The sequence below is a fragment of the Dromaius novaehollandiae genome, chromosome 14 (genome assembly GCF_036370855.1).
Source record: "Dromaius novaehollandiae isolate bDroNov1 chromosome 14, bDroNov1.hap1, whole genome shotgun sequence".
Lineage (NCBI taxonomy): Eukaryota > Metazoa > Chordata > Aves > Casuariiformes > Dromaiidae > Dromaius > Dromaius novaehollandiae.
In genome coordinates this window covers 2,172,154-2,192,917 of record NC_088111.1, presented here as the reverse complement: position 1 = coordinate 2,192,917, position 20,764 = coordinate 2,172,154, and the positions used below count along the sequence as shown (strand labels likewise).

The window sequence follows — 20,764 nt, the reverse complement described above, 5'->3', positions numbered from 1 at the left end:
GATGCCCCCGCGGTTGGGGGCTGCTTTAGTCCCGGGGCACCTGGGAGCCCTGTCTCGTACCGCAGCCCCTTCCCGGGGCTTGGTCTGGATTCCCCTGGGCTCGGGGCAGCTGCTGCTGCACGTGGGGATCAGCCGGGCAGCGGTGCCCACCCGGGTGCAAGCGGCTGCTCAAGCACCCCGGGCCCCGCGGGAGCAGCCTCCCCCGGCCGCCGGCCGCAGCAAAAATACCCGCTTTTAATAACTGGCCTAAGCAAAGTAAAAACCAGCTGGTTGCCGGCTGCCAGATTAACAGATGGCGACAATCATTAATATTGCAAAACTTCAGGAGTTCATAATTCTTTAATCTACAAAGCCCATCAGCGCAGATCATGCGGGCCCTGCAATCTGCCGCACGGGGCTGGGGCGGCCGCGGCTGGGGCGAAGCCTGGGGCTGGGACCCCCCGGCAGCGCCTGGCCCCGGGGCCACGGTGTGCTGCGGGCGGCTCTCTGCAGCGTAAGAACCTGAGCTGCCCTTCACAGGGCTTGGAAAAGTGCAAAAAAGATGCAACTGCTCCGAACTTGCCGGTTTTTCGGGCTCCTGCAGCCCCTGCGCTTTCCCACGGCCAGCCAGGCCCGCTGCCCTGCGGCTGCCGCGGTGGGAAGCGGTGCCTGTGCCGGGAGCATCCCAGGAGCATCCCGGGAAGCAGCGACATCGCCGCTCCACTGCAGGTGCGCCCAGCCCGCGGTCAGGTTGGGGCAAAACCCACAGCAATCCAATAACCCCTGTTCCGTGGCTTTTTATCACTAAACCCAAGCCTTCCCTATGATTGTTTGGAGGCAGCGCCAGGAGATTACGACTGATGTCAACAGCTAGATAATCCGCGGTGCAGCCGCCGGGAGCACTGACCTCTTTACCGGGCGGCTGCTGCCGCTTGGCAAAGGCAGCCGGTGCCCGGGAAGCGGCGTCCCGAGCTGGCGGCTGCTGCGCTGGCGCTTCCCTGCGGCACAGCGGCACCGACGAGCCCAGCGCTGCCGGTATAAGAATATATAAATATATATATATATGTATATGTATATATAGTTTTGTTTTCCTGCAGGTGGAAATGCTGCGCTGCAGCCGGCTCAGCATCTTGCCCTCCCTTCCTCAAGCAGCTCCCTGGCTAGTGCTTGCGGCCCCGCTGGCAGCGGCAGTGCTGCCTCTCTCGGGGGGGGGGGAGGAGGAGGACGAGGAGGAGGAAGAGGAGGAGGAAGACCGGCGAGGCCGTTAAACATGCCGGGGATGCCCTTGCTGCTATCGACTTTTCGCGGCGGGCGCCCGGAGAAGCCGGGCAGGCCCCGGTGGCAGGTCAGCGGCGCCGGGCTCTGGGTTGGTGCCTTCCCCGTGCAGGGACAGTGGTGGCTTCGTCTTTCTGTCTTTCATTTTGCAAGGCAGCAGCCTGCAGTCACGGCGCGGGATGCAGCAGAGGCTGGGAGAGGCAGCGAGGCGCAGCACTGGCCTCCCCCCGTCCGCAGCGCGCCCAGGGCAGCCCGGGGCGTTTGCTCCCACAGGAGCAGGACAAGCTGCCGATAAATGGGGAAAACCCGCCGTTTGGCACCGTCAGCCCCATTTGGTGGCGTGGAAGTAGAAGAATCGTGCGTGGAGGCTGCAAAGCAGATGCTGCGCTCGTTTTCACTGTGTAAACGCACATGTACACCTGCACATACGCATATGATATCCTAGACACACACACACACACACACACACACACACACACACACACACACCCCTATATATATATGTGAAGAGAGACAGCGAGATTTATATTTTATACACACACACACAGAGACGTATATAGAGGTATAGTTTTATGCAAACATATGCACACACATATAGCTATAGATGCATAGATATGTATGTATGCGCGCGCGCGCACACACACACACACACACCCCTATATATATATATATATATATATATGTATGTGGGGAGAGAGATAGCAAGATGTATATTTTATACACACACACACATAGAGGTATCCTTTTATGCAAATATATGCACACACACACACACACACACACACGATATAGATGCATACATATATATGTATGCGCGCACACACACACACACACACACGTGTGTATGCATTTATGAAAGTCACACATAAATTCAGGTTATGGTGAAGCCTGCCATATGAACTACTGTCCTGAATGGTTACAGTTTGAAAAATAACATTATAAGAAAACACACGCTTTGAATACAGCACGGCCGACCCTGCCGTCGATGGGCCCGGCGGTGGCGGCTGGCTTTACCGCGGCTCGGCACCGGGCACCGCTCGCCCAGCCCGGCCGGCAGCGGGTCGCGGGGGCCGCTGGTGCCTGGTGCTGCACGTGTGTAACGGGCCGGTCGGTTTGGACTGCGAAGCCTTGGAAGGGGCCTGGAGCACCCCCCGGGCAGCCGGAGTCTGGGGGCCATGCGGGGGGGCGGGGGGGCTCTGCGGGCAGCCCCCCGGGCTGGTGGGCTGGCTCCGTCTGCCCAGGTGAAAGTTTTAATTTTCTTTTTTTAAGCAATAAGGTGATTATCACCATAATAATCTAAGCGTAGGTAAGAATCTAAGGGCAACATCTACGGGGGTTTGTTTTAACGGGCTGGCTAATGCAAGGTGGGGTGGGTTTTTTTCCATTTCTTTTTTTTCCTTTTTCATTAAATATGTTGCTTTTATCCAGCAACAATTTTTAGAGTCCCTCCCTTTTAATACATAATCCCCCCCGCACGCTTATCCTAATCATTATTTCTTTTAACCACCTCGCCCTTCTGCTCTCCCGCTGCCCCCGGCTCCCCACCGCTGCTGCGCGGCGGCTGCTCGGCCTGCGTGGCCGACGGGGTCTTTAAAATTATTATTTTTAAGCAGCCCCCCCGCCGACCCCCCCACCCCCGGGGCCGCTGCCCTCCCGAGCGGCAGGAGGGACCGAGCCGCAGCCCGGCGCGACCCGCGGCGCCGCCCGCCCCGTCCCGCCCGCTCACGTGAAGGGGAGGGAGGGAGGGAGCCCGGGGGGGGGGCGCGGGGGGGCCGCGCTGCCCGGCGCCGGCAGCGGCCGCAGCGGCGGAGCGGAGCGGAGCGGGGACGCGCGGCCGCGGCAGGTGGGTGCGGGCGCGGGGGGGGGGGGGGGGGGGGCGCGGAGCGGGGCCCCCGGTGCGTCTGGCCGGAGCATCCCGGCGGCTGCGCCTCGTCCCGGCCCGCGGCGGAGCGGAGCCGCCGGGCTGCGGAGCCGGGGGGGGCGGCCGCGGGGGCGGCCGCGGCGCTGCGGCGCAGGGAGGCTGCGGAGGCTCCTTCCCCGGCCGCCCCCGAAGCCGCCCGGACGCCGCCCGGGGGGGGGGAACCCTGCTTGGGGGGGGGGGGGGCTGCGGAGGTCCCACCTGGACCCTTCCGTGATGCCTGCAGAGGTGGGGGCCGGAGGAGAGGACCCCCCCCCCCCAGGCCGCCCGCTTGGGGGTTTGCTCGGGGAACCGGGTGCAATTGCTGCCCCCCCTCTCCCCCACCCCGGCCGGTGAGCCGTGCCTCAGTTTCCCCGTTGAAGGCCGCATGCACCTGGCCGGGGTGCACCAAGGTTTGCCGAACCCATCGCCGGGGCCACGAGGCGCCCGCGCTCCGGCCGGGCAGGAGGGCAACAGACCCCCCCCCTCCCCCCAAACAGACCCCGTCCATTTCTGGGGTCCGGTGTGTCATTCGCTGCCGCTCTACCTTGGCCGATACCAAAATCCAAATTGCATCCAAATGCGGCCTGCTTCTGCAGGTGGGTTATTTGCATGGGCGCGGGGCGGCGGGTAAGGACCCGCTTTGCCTTCGCTGCAGCGAGGAAGAGCCCGGAGCCCGCGGGGCGCGAGCTGCTCGCCGAGGGCCGCACGCCGACGCGGGAGCGGGGCAGCGCTGCGCCCAGGTAAGGGCACGCGTGGCACCCGCAGCCGCCCCACCGCCGGCCGGCCCCGGCTCGGGGTCTGCACGTGTCCGCAGCGCCTGCCTGGACGGGGCCCGGCTCCCCTTGCAAAGATGCTCCATGCTTTTATTTCTTATTTTTACGAAAGGCCGCGGGTTGGCAGGGGCTGTGCGGTGGCGGGGCGAGAGCTGCCGCTCGGGCGCCGTTCGGTTTTGCCCCGGTGCAAGGCCGGAGCTGGGGCTCGGGGTGCTGGGGCTGGGGACGCTGCAGCCTCCAGCTGCCTCTTAGAGCCGAAAATTAGCCGGCTTGGAGCTGGGACGGGGGGAGTGTCCTGCCCTGGCCGGGGCGTCCGTGCCATCTGCCCCGGCGCTGGTCTGAGCCGTCGGGGAGGCCGGCGAGCGGCTGCCCGGCACCATCTCCTGCTGCAGCGGCGGGACAGGACGGAGGAGGAGGAGGAGGAGGAGGAGGAGGAGGAGGAGGAGGAGGAGGAGGAGGAGGAGGAGGGCACCGGCCCGCGTTAGTCCCGTGCCCGGGGTAGGGGGGCTCAGAGCAGCAGAGCCGTGGGAACCAGCTCCCTCCCCTGCTTTCAGCCCGGCCGTTTCCTCGCTGAGCCCCTCGCCCGCGCCCGGCCGCCATGGACGAGTGGGACCTCCCGCAGTGGAAGAAGGAGGTCGAAAGCCTCAAGTACCAGCTGGCCTACAAGCGGGAGATGTCGTCCAAGACCATCCCGGAGTGAGTGCGCAGCCCCGGTAAAAGGCACCCCGGGGGCGGGGGGGGGGGGGGCAGAGCTCGGCTCGGCCCCAGACGTGTCTGCGAGCGGCGGTGTGGCTGCACGGACCCCCGTGCAAAGCTCCCAAGACTTCAAACTATATAGCAAAGGCGTTTCTCCTCCGGCTTTCGTACCTCGCTGCTCGTGGGGCATTTTGGAGCAGCCCCAGCAGCCACATCAGCTCCGGGGTCTCCCCGCGAGCTGCCCTCTCCTAACGGGGAGGCAGGAGAAAGCGCGACTTGGGCAAATAAAACTTTCAAGGCGCAGCGGCGAGGCAGGCACGCGGCCGTCCCCATGCCGGCAGCCGCGGGGGCCGGGGACGGAGGCTGTTTTTAACCGGTCCGCTGGTGCTGCTGGTGCGGGAGGCTCACGGCTGCCCGGCCCTCCCTTCCAGCGGGCGCCCGGGCAGGAGCGGGGGGACCAGATCGGTCAGCACGTGCCGGCAACGTTATGCAGGAAAGAGAGGAAAAAGAGGGACAAAGAAAGCCTTGGAGCGGGGAGCTGGTGGTCCCCACCCGGGCAGGTACCTGCGCACTGGGAGAGCGCGGGTGATGCTGCAGACCGGAGCAGGATGCAGCCCGGGTGATGCTGCGCGCCGGCGTGGGATGCACCCGGGCGTTGCTGCATGTCGGCACTGCAGCCCCCTGTTCTGCTGCTGCACAGAAAATGGTGCATTTTCCCTGCGTTGGGGCCCGCACACAGCACCCCCCCCCCCCCGGGGGTGAGGTGTTTGCAAATGCTGTGAAGTGCTTGGCTCAATATTGCCGCTTTGGTGCAAAAACGCGTCCATTGAGGGACGGGCTGGTTTGCACTGGCCCCAGAGGCAAGGAGCGAGGCCTGGGCTGTGTAACCACCTCCCGCTCCCCTCCTCTCCGCAGGTTCGTTAAGTGGATCGAAGACGGCATCCCCGAGGACCCGTTCCTGAACCCGGAGCTGATGAAAAACAACCCCTGGGTGGAGAAAGGAAAGTGCACGCTGCTCTGATGGGCCCGCGCCGCCCGCGGCACGGCTCCCGCTGCCGCTTCGCGTTAACACTGAATGTACATTTTTTATTAGCTAGCGTCCCAATATGACCAACTGAACACAAACCCTACCCTCCTCGTGTCGTTTTTATTAGTAGAAGTGTTCCTTTTTCATAGCGGGTAAAGGAAGCGCAGGCGGGATGGGTGCAGGCGGGCGAGAGCCACGCCGGGTCAGGGAAACGCGGATTTGCATTGCAGACGGGAACTGCACCATGCAGCTCCCAACAGCCCGAGGGGTCGCTTGCTTTAGCCCGTAGCTTCCACTTACAAGCTTCCACTTGCCTCTGCAACAGCTGTCTTGAACGTGTGAAGGAAGAAAATTTTTATAAAACATTTTCAGTAATTTTACGTATTCTTTTGTATATTGCAGAATATACAATTTTGCAGCAAAACAGGCAAAATATGACAAGGGTTTATAAGTGAAATAAACAGAGCAATACTTCGTGTTTTATTTATTTTTATTTTTCTATTTTATCATTTATTTTTACAAAAGAGCTGAGTACAAAAGAAAAAAAAATAATCAGGAGCATCCTCACACCCCACGTCTGTTGTGAGAAAGCTAAAAGTCAGCTTTGCCTTTCCGTTCTGCACGCGCTGTTTCTTCGCTTTCCCCCCTTTCCCGCTAGAGCAGGTCCCGAACGTAGAGGTTCCTCCGCACGGCGTTGGAAACGCCTTCGTTGAATCGGAACCAGACGTCGCTCCTGCCCACGGCCTTCCCCAGCTGCTTCTCCACGGGGTCCTCGGCGGCGGGCTGCGAGGCTGGGGGGGGGGGGGGAAGGATGAGTGACCAAAATTTGCAAAAACTCCAGGTTTAAGTTAAACCCTGGGCGCAGCCTGCACGCCGGCTGGGTCAGCCCTTGGGATTTTGGTGCTGCTTGAAACGGCACAGCCACACGCTGATGGCCCTGGGGAGCTTAAACCCCCCCCCGTGCCCGTTCCCGTGCCCATTCCCATTCCCGTGCCGCGGCACGTCGCCCTCCCCGTGCACCTACCCGGCGCCGGGGCTGCCGCCTTCCTGACGAGCGGGCGCCCAAAGAAGTCGGTCTCAGGCTGCAAGAAGCAATGGCAGCAGGTTAGCGCAGCTTTACCCCCACCTCCGTTCGGGCGCAGAGAGCCCAAACGGGACGAGATGGGCTCCTGCCCGCTCCCAGCACCCTCCCCGCTGCCCCCGCCGCGTCCCCCCACCCGCCCAAACACCCCCGCCGGGAGCCCAATGCAAATCGCCACGGAAAGGGCGAACGCTCCAGTAAAATGCAAACGACATTCAAAACCCGGGGCGGGGGGCCCGAACCCGCAGCCCGGCTGCGGTGCCAGAGCCCCGGCACGCACCGAGACCCCCCCGCGGCTCCCCCCGCGCCAAATCCCCCCGCGCCGACAGCCGGGAGGTTTCTCGGTTACGTCTCCTGCATCAATGCGGCAGCTCTTGCCAGGGCGCGATGCCACGGTGAGGGGCACCGCAACCTCCCCGACGCTGCCGGCACCCTCGGGCCCCATTCCCAGCTGTTTTATCCCACCGGATTCTAGCGGAAGAGGCTGCGGCAAAGACGCGACGGGGGCAAGGGTGGGCGCCAGCCGCTAAGGGTCTGGGATTTGCAGCCAGGCTGAGACCAAGCGTAAAGCATGAATCTTCGCAGTACAAACTGCGAAGAAATTAGGTAAAACCGTGGAAGCCGTTCGGCACTCAACGGCGGTGAAACCTGGGTGTCTGAACCTCGGTTCATCTCGGGAGGCTGGTGAGACGCCAGCGTTGCTCCTAGCTCGGACACCACATCGTCCTCAGGAGCCCGGAGCCGGGAAGAGCGCGTGGTCCAGCACGCTCCGACGCGGAGGCAGAGCCAAAATCCCCCCCGGGACCCAGGCTCACCGCGCGGCGGGGGGGAGCAGCACATCATCCCGCAGGGAAAACGCAAACCAGGCAGTTTAATTCCCTTAAGCACCATTAAAAGCCTCCCCGATCCTTCCCATACAGCTGCCGCGGGCGTCTCCCGCAGCCCGGCCCCCCGGCCCGGCGGCCCCCTCACCTTCTCGCCCGCGGCGGCGGCGGTCCGCACGATGTGCTCCAGGCGCTGCTCGTGGTTGCGCAGAGCGGCCTGGGGCGCCCCGGGCTTCGCGGCCCCCTTCGCCCCCGCTTCGCCGAGGCCCGGCCCGGGCTCCTGGAGGGGGGAGAGGGGCCTGAGCGAGGGTCCTGCTGCCGCGGGTCCCCTTCTCCCTGCACCTCCGGGAGATGGGGCAGCGCCCAAGCCAACATCGCTCAGCCGAGCGCCTCTATCTTTTATTTTCAGAGCTTAAAATACCTGCATACGCATGTCCCACCTGGGCAGACAAGCCAGCGTGGTTATCTTTATATTAAGGACAAAAAACCTCAGCATTAGACTCTACTGCAGGAAGCCTTCGTTGGCCCCTCCACAGCTCAGGTCCACCGGGTCCCGCCGTCCCCGCGGCAAGGCTCTGCCATCGGGGTCACTGCGACGGGGCTGCCGTCACCCCTCGGCCCCCCAGGCACCCGTTGCTGCCGCATCCCCCAGCATCTATCGCCATCGATTTGGTTTACGATACATCAATGACCTGGTGGGAATTTTTCAGTATTTTCTGTCTCCCAGCCCTAACTCTGGATTAGCCCGAGGCAGCGCTCCAAGCTCCCGTTTCTGCCCCCGCCTCGCCCTTCGAGGCTGGCTCCACGTAAACAAGAATCCTCCGGGGAGGTTTTCGCACCATCTCACGGGCTCCCCGAGAAACCGGCTCTGCTGCGAGCGGGACGCCGGCGGATTAATGAGCTCCCCGCGGCGCCGCGGCAGGGCTCGCCGCGAGTCATTAAAATCAGCCGAAACGGAGCCGCTTCCGAGCCGCCCCATCTGCCCGTGCCCGCTCCGGCTCGGCTCCAGGCCCCGCCGAGGGCTGCGGGAGGGCAAGGACGGGCACCAGCGCTGCCGGGGGGCTGCTTTCCGTCCCTGCCGAGGGGGGAGCAGCTAAAAAGGGGGCCGAGTCCTGCAAGCCTTAAATGCCTTTGGGGGCCGCTCGTCTTCCTTGCTGGGACCTGACCCCTGCCCCGGGCTCGGCTCGCCCCACGGCAGCCCCCAGCCCTGCTCTAGCCCGGGGGGAGCCTTTATTTCCAGGATTCGTGCAAGGAGATGAGCCTCGTGCAAGCAGATGAGCCGCTCGGGCTCGTGGCATGCACAGCTGGCCGGCTCCACTGCGCACGCTGCAAGCCTGAGACAGATGTGCAAGCACCCGGGCTCCGGGGACTGGGGGGGATTTTAATCCCGGATTTTCGTCTGCAGAACGAAAGCCGCCAGCCCGCAGGGCGCGTTGGAGGGAAGGCGCCAGCCGGTGCTTTTCCTCTCCTTTGCTGCCGTCAGCGGGCAGGGGGGCAGCTGCTACCAGCCAGGCCAGGACGGGGGGCAGCGGCATTTTGTAACCCCAGACCTGTGGGTTCAAGACCCCACTGGCTCCTCAAAAGCCCAGGACGCCTCCGAGCCGAGGCCCGGCCCCGCTCTCACCACGCACACCCACCTCGCCGAGGTTTCGCGCCTGGAGCAAAGCCTCCATCCTCCGCATCTTTTCCAGCTCGATTTCCCTGGCGATGAGCTGCTTGGCCTGGTAGGTGAGCTGCCGCCGAGCCGGGAGGTCGGGGAACCTGCAGACGTCCTCCACGTTCCTTCGTTAACGGCACGGCACGTGGAGGAGCGGGGCAGGACATAGAGGGACAAGGAATCGATACTGAGCATTTTAAGGAGTGATCAGTTGGAGAGACTCGCCGCTTACGCATTCGCTGCATCACCCGGCCCCGGCCCCGCGCCGCTCCTGCCCGCTGTCGGGGTGAAGCCTCGTGTTCTCCACCTCCACCCCTCCGAGGTCTGTGTGCACGACCACGGTTTTAGGAGCGACCCAGCGAAAGGTGCCAAAAGTGCAGACCCACGTCGCTTCAGAGGATCTCGCCTCAGTGAGAATTCAAAAGAGATGATGCACTTTTAAGATCTTGGTTTTAATGCAAGACAAAGACATTGCATGCTGCTTTGTGCCAAAGGGATTGTCCCGAAAAAGCCCAAGTCCTAAAGCCACAGTTCAGGCACCAGCAGCACCAAAACCCTTTGCACAAACCCCGATGCTGTGCTCCCTGCAGCCCCTACGGGACCCTGCCACCTCCGATGGCGCGCGGTCCCAACAGACCCCTCCAACCCGCAGCGCCCCGATGCCTCTCGCAGGAAAGAGCAGCGGCAGAAGGGGCGCGACGGGACCAGCCCGTGTGGGAGCCGAACTCCCCCCGCGCAGGGACGAGACCGGACCAAGCTCCCGGCACCAGGTCCGGCCCGCAACAGCATTTCGCTGCCTCCCTTCTTCCCGAGCCATCGCACCACTGTCCAGTTCAGCATCCTCAAACAAGCCGCCTCACCTCCCGCTACAGCATCCTTTGCGGCACCACAGGGAAAAAAGGAGAGAAAAAGATTATGACCAATGCCGGCGTTCGTTTTATTGAGACATAGCTGTGAACAGTCACTCTGGTTAATCAGAGCAGTCTGACCCTCTGTGGGGCTGGTGCACCTGAGCTGCAGCTGAGCCTTTTTCAGGACACTTGGAGCAAACGCAGCTCGAGCACTTCTTAGAAACCAGCTGATTCGGTTCATCCAATAGGTATAAATATTTCATACCTTATCTGCATTTGATATTCTTCCCATTAAAATAAAGGGAACAAATGCACATGTCAGATGGACTGGCAGTCATTCAGAAACCAGCTGTCAAATCGGCTATTTAAAAAGCCATTCCTCCTCCCGTTTGTCCTCACGCGGTCACTGAGCTGCCTTTAAAGACCAGGAGAGCAACACGATAGGCACCCAAACCTGCCACGGCAGGAAGAGTAAACTCTTCCGAAACCCAGCTTTGCTTTAAAAACGCTGTTCTTGTTTCAAACCGCTGGAAGGAGGCAGCACGCTGCTCCCAGCGCCCCGCGGCTTCTGCGCTCTGCCGCTTTCGGACGAGCAGCCCAACGCGGGGATGGCAGGATCTCGCTACAACCTCAGCAGGTCCCTTAGGCGCTTCCATGAAAAAATAAAACGCTTCACTGTAATTAGATACAGCTGTTTGATTTAACAGAGGCTAATTTTTTTTAATTAACTTTTTTGTACCAGGAAGACATTAGCATTGCTCCAAGCTATGGGCCAGGTCTGTGTTACTTGGCTGCAATATTTCCTCAAACCCTGCGAGCGTTTCCAGCTCTGTATGTGATGGAAACCGGTGGCTCCTGGCCGGAGACGAGATGGGCAGGAGCGTCGATGCGGTCCCTTCTCTGCCAGCTCTTGGCATCTCCCGTAGGAGCCAAAAAGCAACTATTTCCTTTCCTTTAATCCAGTTAAAGCAAAACCAGTCCCCCTTTGGCATCAGCATGACCGGACAAGCCGGCAGCACGGGACTCGTGGGGGAGGAAAATCCCAGGGTGTCCCCGGGCAGCGGGGGCTGCTGCTGGCGTCTTCATGCACTCCTGGGAAGGACCGACTCGGCAGTGCAAAAAAAGGAGGTGAGGACCATCACCAGAACAGAGAGAGAAAAAAATGGGTATTTAGACTGAAAAAACCTCACTAAGCCCCTTAGAAGAATGTAAGGGATTTGGCACAGCAGGGCGTTTTTGTAGCATTAACCTCAGAAGTGCTTTGCCTTTTTTTAATATATATAGGAAAGGAAAGAGTCGCATCATTATAATTTAGGGCGAGCGTTTCAGAAGTTCCTGAAAGACACAAGAGATCGAGTCTCTGCTGGGATTTCTGTTTTTTTGCTCGCAACGTCTTACTGCCACGGAGCAGCAGCTGTTCCCAGCTGACGGCACGGGAGAGGGGCTGGGAACGCCGGCAAAGAGCCGCCGCAGGAACGAGGAAACAGGCGAGCCGGAGGAAAGCCAGATTGGTGGAAGTTAAAGAGGATAAAACGAGGTCTGATCTGCAAGGGGGGGCAGCGAGGGGCAGGAGCGCACGCGGTGTCCTTAATGTCAACGCAGAGCTGAGCACGTTTGCTCTTTGGGCTGGTTTGCCATCTGCTCCTGACCTCAAACACGACAAATGCCTCCTAAAACCAGGTTTTCCCTCAGAAAGAGCAGCACAGAAAGGCGACTGCCTAGACGCTTCCCGACTGCAGAAAGGACCACGACGGCTAGCATTAAAGGTCATCGGGTCAACCATTTTTCACATCATCTACTGAACCTCCAGCTGGAGCTTCTACATTTCTACAGAAACGTCCTAGCCCAAGAGGGACGTGGCGCGACCCGGGAACGCTCGGAGTGACACAGCCGCATCCCTGGCTTGGATCAGGGCTCTCGGGAGCTAACCCAGGTCTCTCCAGAGATACCTTTAACCACCGGCTGTAGGAAACCAAGCCAGTGCCCTGACGCCTCCAGGCTCCAATTTCTCCCTCAACGCTTTCATTTCTCTTATTTACCTTTTTCAACCCAATCACCTTCTGTCTACCCTCTTAAGCATCCACCAAGTCCTATCTCAGTCAACCCACTTCATCCAGCCCCATCCGAGGTAGCCCCCATCCATTTCCACCAAGCCGCCCGCAGATTTTCAGGGTGACGGATCTATACCGGCGGCGTTTCGCGGCGCGGCGCGGCCCCGGGCACACTTACGGGTCGAGCTTGTAGACGTACTGGCCCTCGGGCGTGCGCTCCTGATGGTAGGTGAGGTTGTAGGCCAGCATGGTGCCGATGAGGTCGGCGAGCTGCTGCTTCTCCTTGAGGCTGTACAGCTGCATGTTCACCTGGGAGGAGAGCGGGGCTCTTCAGGGAACGGCGCGGAGGTTAAGTAAGGGGAGAGCACAATTAATCTGTAATAACTTCTACGCACAAAAATAACCTGAAGCAGATATTTTTCCTTGATACAAGAAAGGACAGTTAATACCCGTGAGGATCAGACCAGGGAGAAAAAGATTAGTTTCCTATTAGGGACACCATGTACTTCGCAGAGCTGGGAATGTCCCCTCCGTAGGCCAAGAGGGTAAATGCACCGTTAAACGCAGCCTCAGGCTTTGGTGAGCCGGGCAAGGTGCAGCCTAGAAGCCGGAGGAGAGAGCAGAGGGGCTGCCGGTGCCTCACCGGTCGGAGCTTCGGGGCGATGATATCCAAGAGCAAACAGAGCACCTCCAAGACGAGAGCCTGCTGCCCGGCACGGCTCCGGGCGCCGGGCGTTATCCCCGAGACCATGGACACGACCAGGTTCTGCATGTGGTTCAGCTTGGCCAGGGCCTGGGGGAGAGAAAGGCTTCAGCCACCGCAGCTGCCGCCGGCCGCCCTCCGCGGGGACCCCCCGGCCCTCCCGGGACTCGCCTCGTGCTGGCTGTGGGGATACGCCAGCCGGGGGACGCTGGAGGCCGCGAAGAGGAGGTGGAAAGCCACGGGCAGGAAGGGCAGGTACCGCATCAGCTGGAAGCTCTGCCCGCGCAGCACGGCCCTGCCGAGCACGTCGGAGAAGCCCAGCCACTCCAGGGCCAGGCACACCGAGCCGAAACCAGAGTCCCTCAGCTTCATGTTGAGGAAGTTGTCGTACAGGCCCTGCAAGGGACCGCGCGCAAGCGGCGTCACCGACGGCTCCGGGCCAGGCAGCCCGGCCCTGCCGAGATGGGATTTCAAGCATCCCGCTAAATTCAGCTCCCGCACTGCCCATCACCTGGATACTCCACCCAAAATTCGCATGGAGCAAAGACTCGCTGCAGCGGAGCGCTGCACGCTTGCAGGCTACTGCAGGGAGCCACCGACTAGCCGCGACACCCGGGACCCGCGTGCTCCGCGCGGCACGGCCGGGGGGGCACCCGGCTTCCCTGGCCAGGCTGCTTCACCTGGGCGAGCTTCTCCTGCTCCCCCGCGGTGACGGCGAGGTGGAGGATGCGGTGGAACCTGTGCGCGGCCGTGTTGAAGCCGGCCTTCGCCCCGAGGTGCAGCAGGCCGTCGTCGCCCCCGAGGAGCTGGTTCGGCAAAGCGGGGTCCACTCCTATCCTGTGCCTGGGGGGACAGACGGGAGAGCGCTGGGGACGCCCAGCTGAGCAACAAGCCCTCGCGAAAACGGGGCAGGCCAGCGCTGAACGGGCCAGCGAGAATATCTGGACGCTTTCAAACCCGCCTGAAGACAATATTGATGTCAAGTTATTCGGTGCTAATGAGAGCAACCAAAGGGAATCTGGAACACACAAATCTGCTTAAAGAAAGCCCTGCCTGCTGCAGGACACACCGTCTGCCCTGGGGTGGTTCAGGTCTCCCCACTGTGCGTCCTGCAAGGAGATTATGCGATACCACAAAGCAGTGTGCACCAAACAGACCCTTTCCTAAGCTTCTGCACGTGCTGGTGATCTAATAAATTCCCATTTACCTCTGAACCTTTGGGAGCTGGAAAATCTCTTGCCAAATGGAGAAGAGCCCCTTGTTTTGGTCCTTCAAGCCTATCTTCATCGTCTGCACCATCTGCATGCTCAGCTCCTTCTGGCCTCGGCCGTGCAGGAACTGCAACGCAAGAAGGGGTTGGGCTCCGGGAAGGAGAAACTCCGGGAAGGAGAAACTCCGGGAAGGAAACGGGCAAAGGGAGAAGGGGGATGCTGACAAAGTTACCCGTCTCTAAGAAAAACAGGAGACAAAGGCAACTCATTCTTCCTCGCTTCGCAGGGGAACCGAGCTTCCCTCCCGCCGCAAGCGGAGGCGTTTCTGCCGTACCTGCAAAGTGTTTATGCACGAGCGGATGTCGTTCTCCGTCTTCTCGCACAGGGCCAGGAGCGCTCCCGTGTCCGCCTTCATGCCCTGCCTGAGGGCGATCTGGAAGAGAGGGACTCCCTCAGACCCGCTCCCGTCCCCTCGCCGGCCGCCACGCGACGCCGGGAGAGCCCGCGGCCCGGCCGTACCTCCGAGAGCCGCTGGGCCAGCCGGGACGGGGCCGTCTGCGGGAAGTGCAGCAGGAACGACTGCTGCCGCAGCTGCCTGAGAGACGGGACGTACCTGGCAGGGGGAAACACACGCGTCTCTGAGCAACCCTAGCAGGAGCGAAGTCCAGTCGTTAAAGAGAGAAGTGTGTTATTTAACAGCTGTCTACACAAAACCGTGCATTTGTGTGCACAAACATTACCATACATTGAAACCTGGCAAAAAGTCACAGCAGCAGACACAAAACCTGATGAGTTTAAGAAAAGCTGAGTGTGTTGCACTTTTACTCTTTGGGAGACATTTCTGATCCGAGGTCTGGCACCAGCCAGCTCAGCGCAGGGAGGCTTTGGTGGAGGGTGCCCCGTCCTGCGAGGCTGAAGGCAACCCTACTCCTCCCTACCAGCTCCACCGCGACCACCTAACCCAGCAGCACGGGCTGGCTGCAACTCGTGGTCTCTCCGTTTTCTGACCCGGACGGACAGGCATTACTAACTGGTCGTTGCAGATGCAGATGATGGGTCTGAGCAGCAGGCCGCCTTCCCTCCTCCTCCTCCGGCCCGCGCCAGGCACTGCCTCAGTCTCCACGTCCTTACGGTTGATGATATTTAGCAGCACATTGATGGACGCCTTAGGAAAAGTTAAAAGAAAAAAAAGAGAAACAAATGCTTGCTGTTTAGAGAGACAAGAAACAGTCGGCAGAGACCGAGCAGGGTCGCAGCCAGGGGAGGAGCAGCGGACACGGGGTGACGACCCAGAGGCAAGCGCGCAGGCGGCCCGAGGCAGGCAGCCGGCGAGGGCTCACAGTGGGCGCGCCGTCGATCTCGTCGATGATCAGGCAGTTGGGCTTCTCGTGGGCGCCCAGCACGGACTTCATCTGCGTGGCAGCTTCGATGCGGGTTTTGAAAGCCTCCGGGCTGCGGTCATCGCTGCAAGAGAAAACCCCTCCGGGTCGCTCCTGCACGGTGCCCTTTCCACCGGCTTTCCGGACGGAGCAGGGCAGCCGGCGCGGACTCACCTGGCGTTCATTTCGACCGCGTTGTACCCCGCGTGCTTCGCGATGACGTGGGCCAGCGTGGTCTTTCCCAGGCCGGGCGGCCCGCAGAGCAGTGCTGCCTGCGGAGAGGGTGACGTCAGCCCCGCGCAGCAAGGCAGGGATTCATCCAGCACCCCTGCAAGCCGCTGCGCTGATCACTATGTTTGTGGACATACTGGGAAAAGGGACAAGCAGCTGCAAGGAGGGAATCGTAACAGAAACTCTCAGAGGGGACAGTCACCCCCGTGGCAGCTGTATCTCTCATGCACATCAGAGATTCACTTAAGCTTTTAGTGCAAGGTTGAATAAAAAAACCTTTGCAGCATTATATCCTGGGGAAGCAATACTGTTAGTAACTATTTTTGTTTCCCCTTTTTTATATCCTTCCATTGCACAGGTTAAAGCTGGTAAAATGGCCTGGGTGTGTTATCTCTGGTCCCTTTACTGTCTCATCATCATTGCTCTTTTCTGGATGCAGAACTTCTTGCTCAAGGACATGCCACGACCGCCTGCAACAATTAAAGTCAAGATCAACCTCTCCATAAAAGGGTATATCTCTCCTCAGCCAGCCCATTTAATCTGCCTGTGTTCTGCTGGAAAAAATCTCTTGAAATCTGTTCCCCTCCCCATGTTACCACACTATTTAAGCTGAAAGAGAAAGGAAAATGAGGAATACCTCACATTTGCTAAAGGAGAAACAAGGAATCCAATTTCTCCTGGATTTGTGCTGAAAGAGGAGACCCTGTTCCCTATCACGGTGGTGGGATTAGGGGGACAGGAGAGGAAAGACCCATCACAGCTGCATCTTGTCCTGCTCACCTTGTACTTGGGTCTCTTGTGCTGGTCAAGCTCAGCCTCCAGAATCTCCTCTGTGAGCTGGGCCTTACTTTTCCACTTATTCTGCTGCTCCTTGGGCTGTTTGAGCGGAGGATGAGCCTCAGCGCTGGGCTTCGCTTTCTTCACGGGTTTCTCCTTGCCGAACACCACCGTGTCCCAGAGCTTGAGCCACTTCAGAAGGCAGCGGTTTGTGTACTGAATGTCAGACGCAAAAGGAAGCGATCAGCATTTGATCTCAGAAGCACCCAGCCAAGGGGAGAGAAAGGCTCTCCTGCACGGCCTAAAAATCTGCATTGCAAGCACAAGAACGAGCGGAGCTGCTCAGATGCCAGCCTGGTTTCCACAAGGTATCACTGCACGACAGGCAGGGCCAGAAATTGGGAACACAGTTTCCCCTCCCAGCTCAGCCGGCATCCCATGGTGGAACCCAGGACAAGTCCCACCATCTCACTCTGCTCTCTCTTGTACGCCTCACCTCAATCCAGTGGTTTTCAGCCTTTCCCAATTTGCAACTCCAATTTCCTACAGGATTTCCAGTATAGGTTAGCTGGCTAAAGTCCGCCCAGTAGTCTTGTTTGTCTTGGTTATCTTTTATAGACCCGTTAGTCTGAGCTGAAAAACCACCACTGTGAGCTCTCCAAAGCAAAAGCTGCCCCGACCGCGTACGGGGGGGTCTAACACAAGCAGAGTCCCCCAGCCAGCACTTCCAAAAGCCACACCAGCACGCGCTGCTGTAAAACCTAGATCCCGCAGCATTAAAGAACAGTTACAAAAATGGTAAACCCACCCAAACCCCGCTTATACTAGCACCTCACATCATCACTGAGCAACTCGGTGTAGCGCCGGGGAGTAAACCTATCCACCCAGAGGCAATGCAAGGCAGACTCCTCCTCGTCGTCTGCCATCTCCGCATCCTCGCTAGGCTTCGGGGTCTCATCGCTGGCCTGGCTCTCCAGGCAGCTGCAAGAGGCACAAGGGAAGGGAAAGGCTGAGAGCAGAGCTCCGCAGCGACAGCAACAGAACGGAGCTCCCACCCAGCTCAGTCCTAGGACCCGTTACTTGCTCCTGCAGCACCGTGTTCCTTCAGTGCCACCCAGTGTTGTCCCCACGCTCGCAATCTCCACTCCTCCTGCTCAAACCTTTCAGCACCCAGAGCAATGCAGCTGCAAAGCTGCTGCTCTTGACAGAGGAGCGACCACGGGGCTGCACACAAGTCTTCCCATTTACTCCTTCTACCACAGAAGTCCTTAGGGAGATGCTCCCAGATAAGGACCGGGCAGCATTAGCACTTGCATACTCCCAAAGTAACAGACTCTCTCCCAAAGGTCAGAGTCCAGGCGAACAAGGCGCCTGTCAAAGACTTGGTGAAAAAATTATCTTTGTTTTATAGTGACCTACCCCAAAGCACACAGGGAGCCTGGGCAGAGCTGGGAATTAAACCCCGGCTCCCCGAGCTGAGGGTGCGGAGTGCCACGAGGCTCCTCTGCTCACAGGCGCTTTGTGGCTGGGATCCCAGCAGGAAACCTCTGCTCCTGGATCCCCCCCAGGAGCCACATCCGAGAGCGCGGCAAGGACGGGAACCGCCAACCAACTCACCTGTTAATGATCTCCGTGAGCTGCTGCGAGGCCTCCAGAACATGCCTGCGACGCTTGAACATAAACAGGGCGAGAGGGAAGTCAGAGATGCTCTGCTAACCCGCGGCCAGCCAGCGAGCGGGGATGTGAGAGCCAATACTTCCCCGCGGGGCAGGGTTCCCCCAACCTCCCCCGTGGGGGAAGCAGCTCTGCAGTCCCAGGGACGAGCAGAGAAAGCCTTGAAGGTAGGAATAAGACGCAATACCTCTTCGTTCACTTGTTCCTTCAGGTAGGAGAAAGGTACCCCCAGCAAGTAAAGCGGCCTGTGCGTGTTCCAGCCCAGGGAGTCGGGGAGCTGCAAACGGCACAACGTGATCACGCTGGTGCACGGTGCAAACACGCGTTTCACCCCTGAACCAGAGCTCACAGATGCAGCTCATGTAAACAAGCGCAGCCCCCAACCCCTCTGACCTCCACCCCTGTCCTGCAGCAATCTTCCTTCAGAACCAGAAAGACCCTGGTGCCCTCGGTGGACGTCACGTTGACGTAGTCCTCCAGGACGGGCGGGCGCTTGAGAACTCGTTTTGGATTCTTCTCGGCGGGCGGCGTGGTTTGCAGAGGAACCATGTCGCTCATGCCCAGGTGGTCCGAGCTCGAGAACATCAGGCCCCTTTAGAGGGAGGCAAGAGAAGGAGCACTTCAGTCCCCGCCCCAGGGAAGAAATCCAGCATGGAGCCACTTCAGCAGCAGCACCCCGCGGGCCTTGGTCTACCCAACATCACTTGGGGAAGAAAGAGGAAGCAGCTGAAGGCGGGAGGTTAATAGGTCACAAATGGAAACACATTAAATTCCCATGTGGACATCTGCCTTCAGAAGTAAAGCAGCCTTAATTCTCTGTAGCTTAACCATAGGAGGATTTCCCTCATAACCGCGGGAGATTAAACTGCTGGAAACAACACGCTACTTTATTCTGAATGAACACGTCCCCGTGCTCCAACTTAAAGGTGCTGCCTGCACGCGGTTAGTTAATCCGCCATCACCTGCCGAAGCATCTCTGGGCACGCAGGGCTGGCCCCAGTCTCTGCTTACCTGGGAGACAACGCTGGAGCACTCCTCCAGCGAACCCAAAGCCCTTCCCAAGGGGAACTGCTTAACCCCGTCCCTCTCGACTCCCCGCAGGCTCCTCGGCCCGACCGGCCAGCGAAGCTCGAGCAGCGCTTCCCCGAGGCGCTCTGCTCCCGCAGCTACAGCCTCGGCCCCGAACCTCACCGAAACCCAAGCAACAGAGCGGGGCATCGCTCAGGGCCGCGCTCGCAGGAACCAGACCTTAAGCAAGGCCAGACCTAACGACACCTGGACCTGCTGACGACGTCCCGCGAGCGCTGTCCCGGTGCTCCAGCTCCTCAGGTCCCTCACGGTGACTGCAGCACCCCAAGTCCCCTCTCCTCCCCAACACGGGCCTTCAGCCAACAACTGCTCCAGCAGCGAGGCACTGGCGTAGCCAGGGCAGGCGCGATGCCCACTCCCGGGGAGCCAGCTGCAGGCACCCCGGCCCCACAGCTGCCCCGAGCGAACGTGGCCCACGAACAGAAACACGGCAAGTCCCTGCCACCACCAACCCCCTTCCCTTCTAGCCCAGCTGCAGGTTCAACGGCCCCGCGGTCTCCAGCAGCGACGCAGTCCATAGCATTAACGCGGTTCCCAGGTTTAACGCAGCTCTACGCCAAACCAGGAGAAGACGCCCGGGGCTGGCTAACCTGGCACTCTGCGGGGCAGCGGGCGCCGCCGGGTAAGGCGGCAGGGCGACGGCGTCCTGGGGGAAATCAGGAAGCGACTCATCATCCGCGCCGAAGTCCAGCTTCTTGACGGCTTCCAGCCGCTGCCGCTTCGGCTTCGGAGCTGCGAGAGGGGAAAAGGAAGAGAAAGGAGGAGAAGCAACACTGACCAAAGCACGAAAGGCAGGGTGGAGGGTCAGGGGGCTACGCCGGCGCCCACCCTCGAGGTGAGCATGGGAAAGCGGTGGGGCAGGAGCTGGGGCTCAGCCCCCCTTTTCAACCGAGGGGGAACCTCGGCACCGAGAGGCGACCACGGGCTGAGGAAAGCTGCTCTCCCGCAGCAGGGAGCGATGACCGGGGAGGCCCGGGCACCACGGAGGACCCCGCCGCGGGCACCCGCCCGCGCAGCCCCTGGCCCACACGGGGGGGTTTGCAAAACCTACTGAGCGCCGCAGAGGGCGGCGGGGGCAGCGGCCCCCCCGGGGACGCCTCGTCCCCCGCCAGGCGCCGGGGGCTGCCCAGCTCCCGCTTCCTGCGGTTGGCGGCCTGGGGGCGACGAGCCCCTTCCCCGCCCGTCGTGTCTCCGGGCGCCGCGTCCTCCTCCAGCGCCTGCTTCCTGCTGCGGAACTGGGAGACCCGGGGGGCCGCGGGCGGCGAGGGAGGATCTGCGAGAGACTTTAGGTGAAGCCTCTGCCCTCGCCGGGGCCGCGCCGCCTCCCCGGCGTCGGCGGCAGCGGCGGGGCGCGTCAGGGCGCCCGGGGCACCGCGGCCCACCTTCGAGCTCGGCCAGCACCTCCAGCTCGGCCGCGAAGCGCTCGTAGAAGTCCTCGTCGGGGCCCTCCGCGGGGTCCCCGTCGGGGCCCTCCATGGGGCCGCCCGCGCCGCGCTTCCGCCCGCCGCGCCGCGCCGCGCCGCGCCGGGGAGGCGCTGATTGGCTGTGACGCGCGCCCAGCCGGGGCGGCGGCGGTCCTCATTGGC

The 20,764-nt window shown here is 60.8% G+C and overlaps 1 protein-coding gene across 1 annotated transcript; it reads right to left on the bottom strand.

The window, feature by feature from the left end:
• Positions 1-6,122: 6,122 nt before the first annotated feature.
• On the bottom strand, positions 6,123-20,723 carry CHTF18 (chromosome transmission fidelity factor 18). The gene is made up of 22 exons (XM_064520061.1): positions 20,561-20,723; positions 20,230-20,451; positions 19,769-19,910; positions 18,483-18,681; positions 18,277-18,366; positions 18,033-18,085; positions 17,252-17,396; positions 16,419-16,631; positions 15,582-15,679; positions 15,369-15,492; positions 15,060-15,193; positions 14,548-14,641; positions 14,363-14,461; positions 14,025-14,155; positions 13,498-13,660; positions 12,989-13,213; positions 12,758-12,907; positions 12,293-12,423; positions 9,193-9,337; positions 7,704-7,835; positions 6,675-6,732; positions 6,123-6,441 (listed from the first exon to the last, which is right to left on the bottom strand). Exons 1-22 carry the CDS (start codon positions 20,652-20,654, stop codon positions 6,305-6,307), a joined length of 2,979 nt encoding a protein of 992 aa, XP_064376131.1. The 5' UTR covers positions 20,655-20,723; the 3' UTR covers positions 6,123-6,304.
• Between the last annotated feature and the right edge of the window lie 41 nt (positions 20,724-20,764).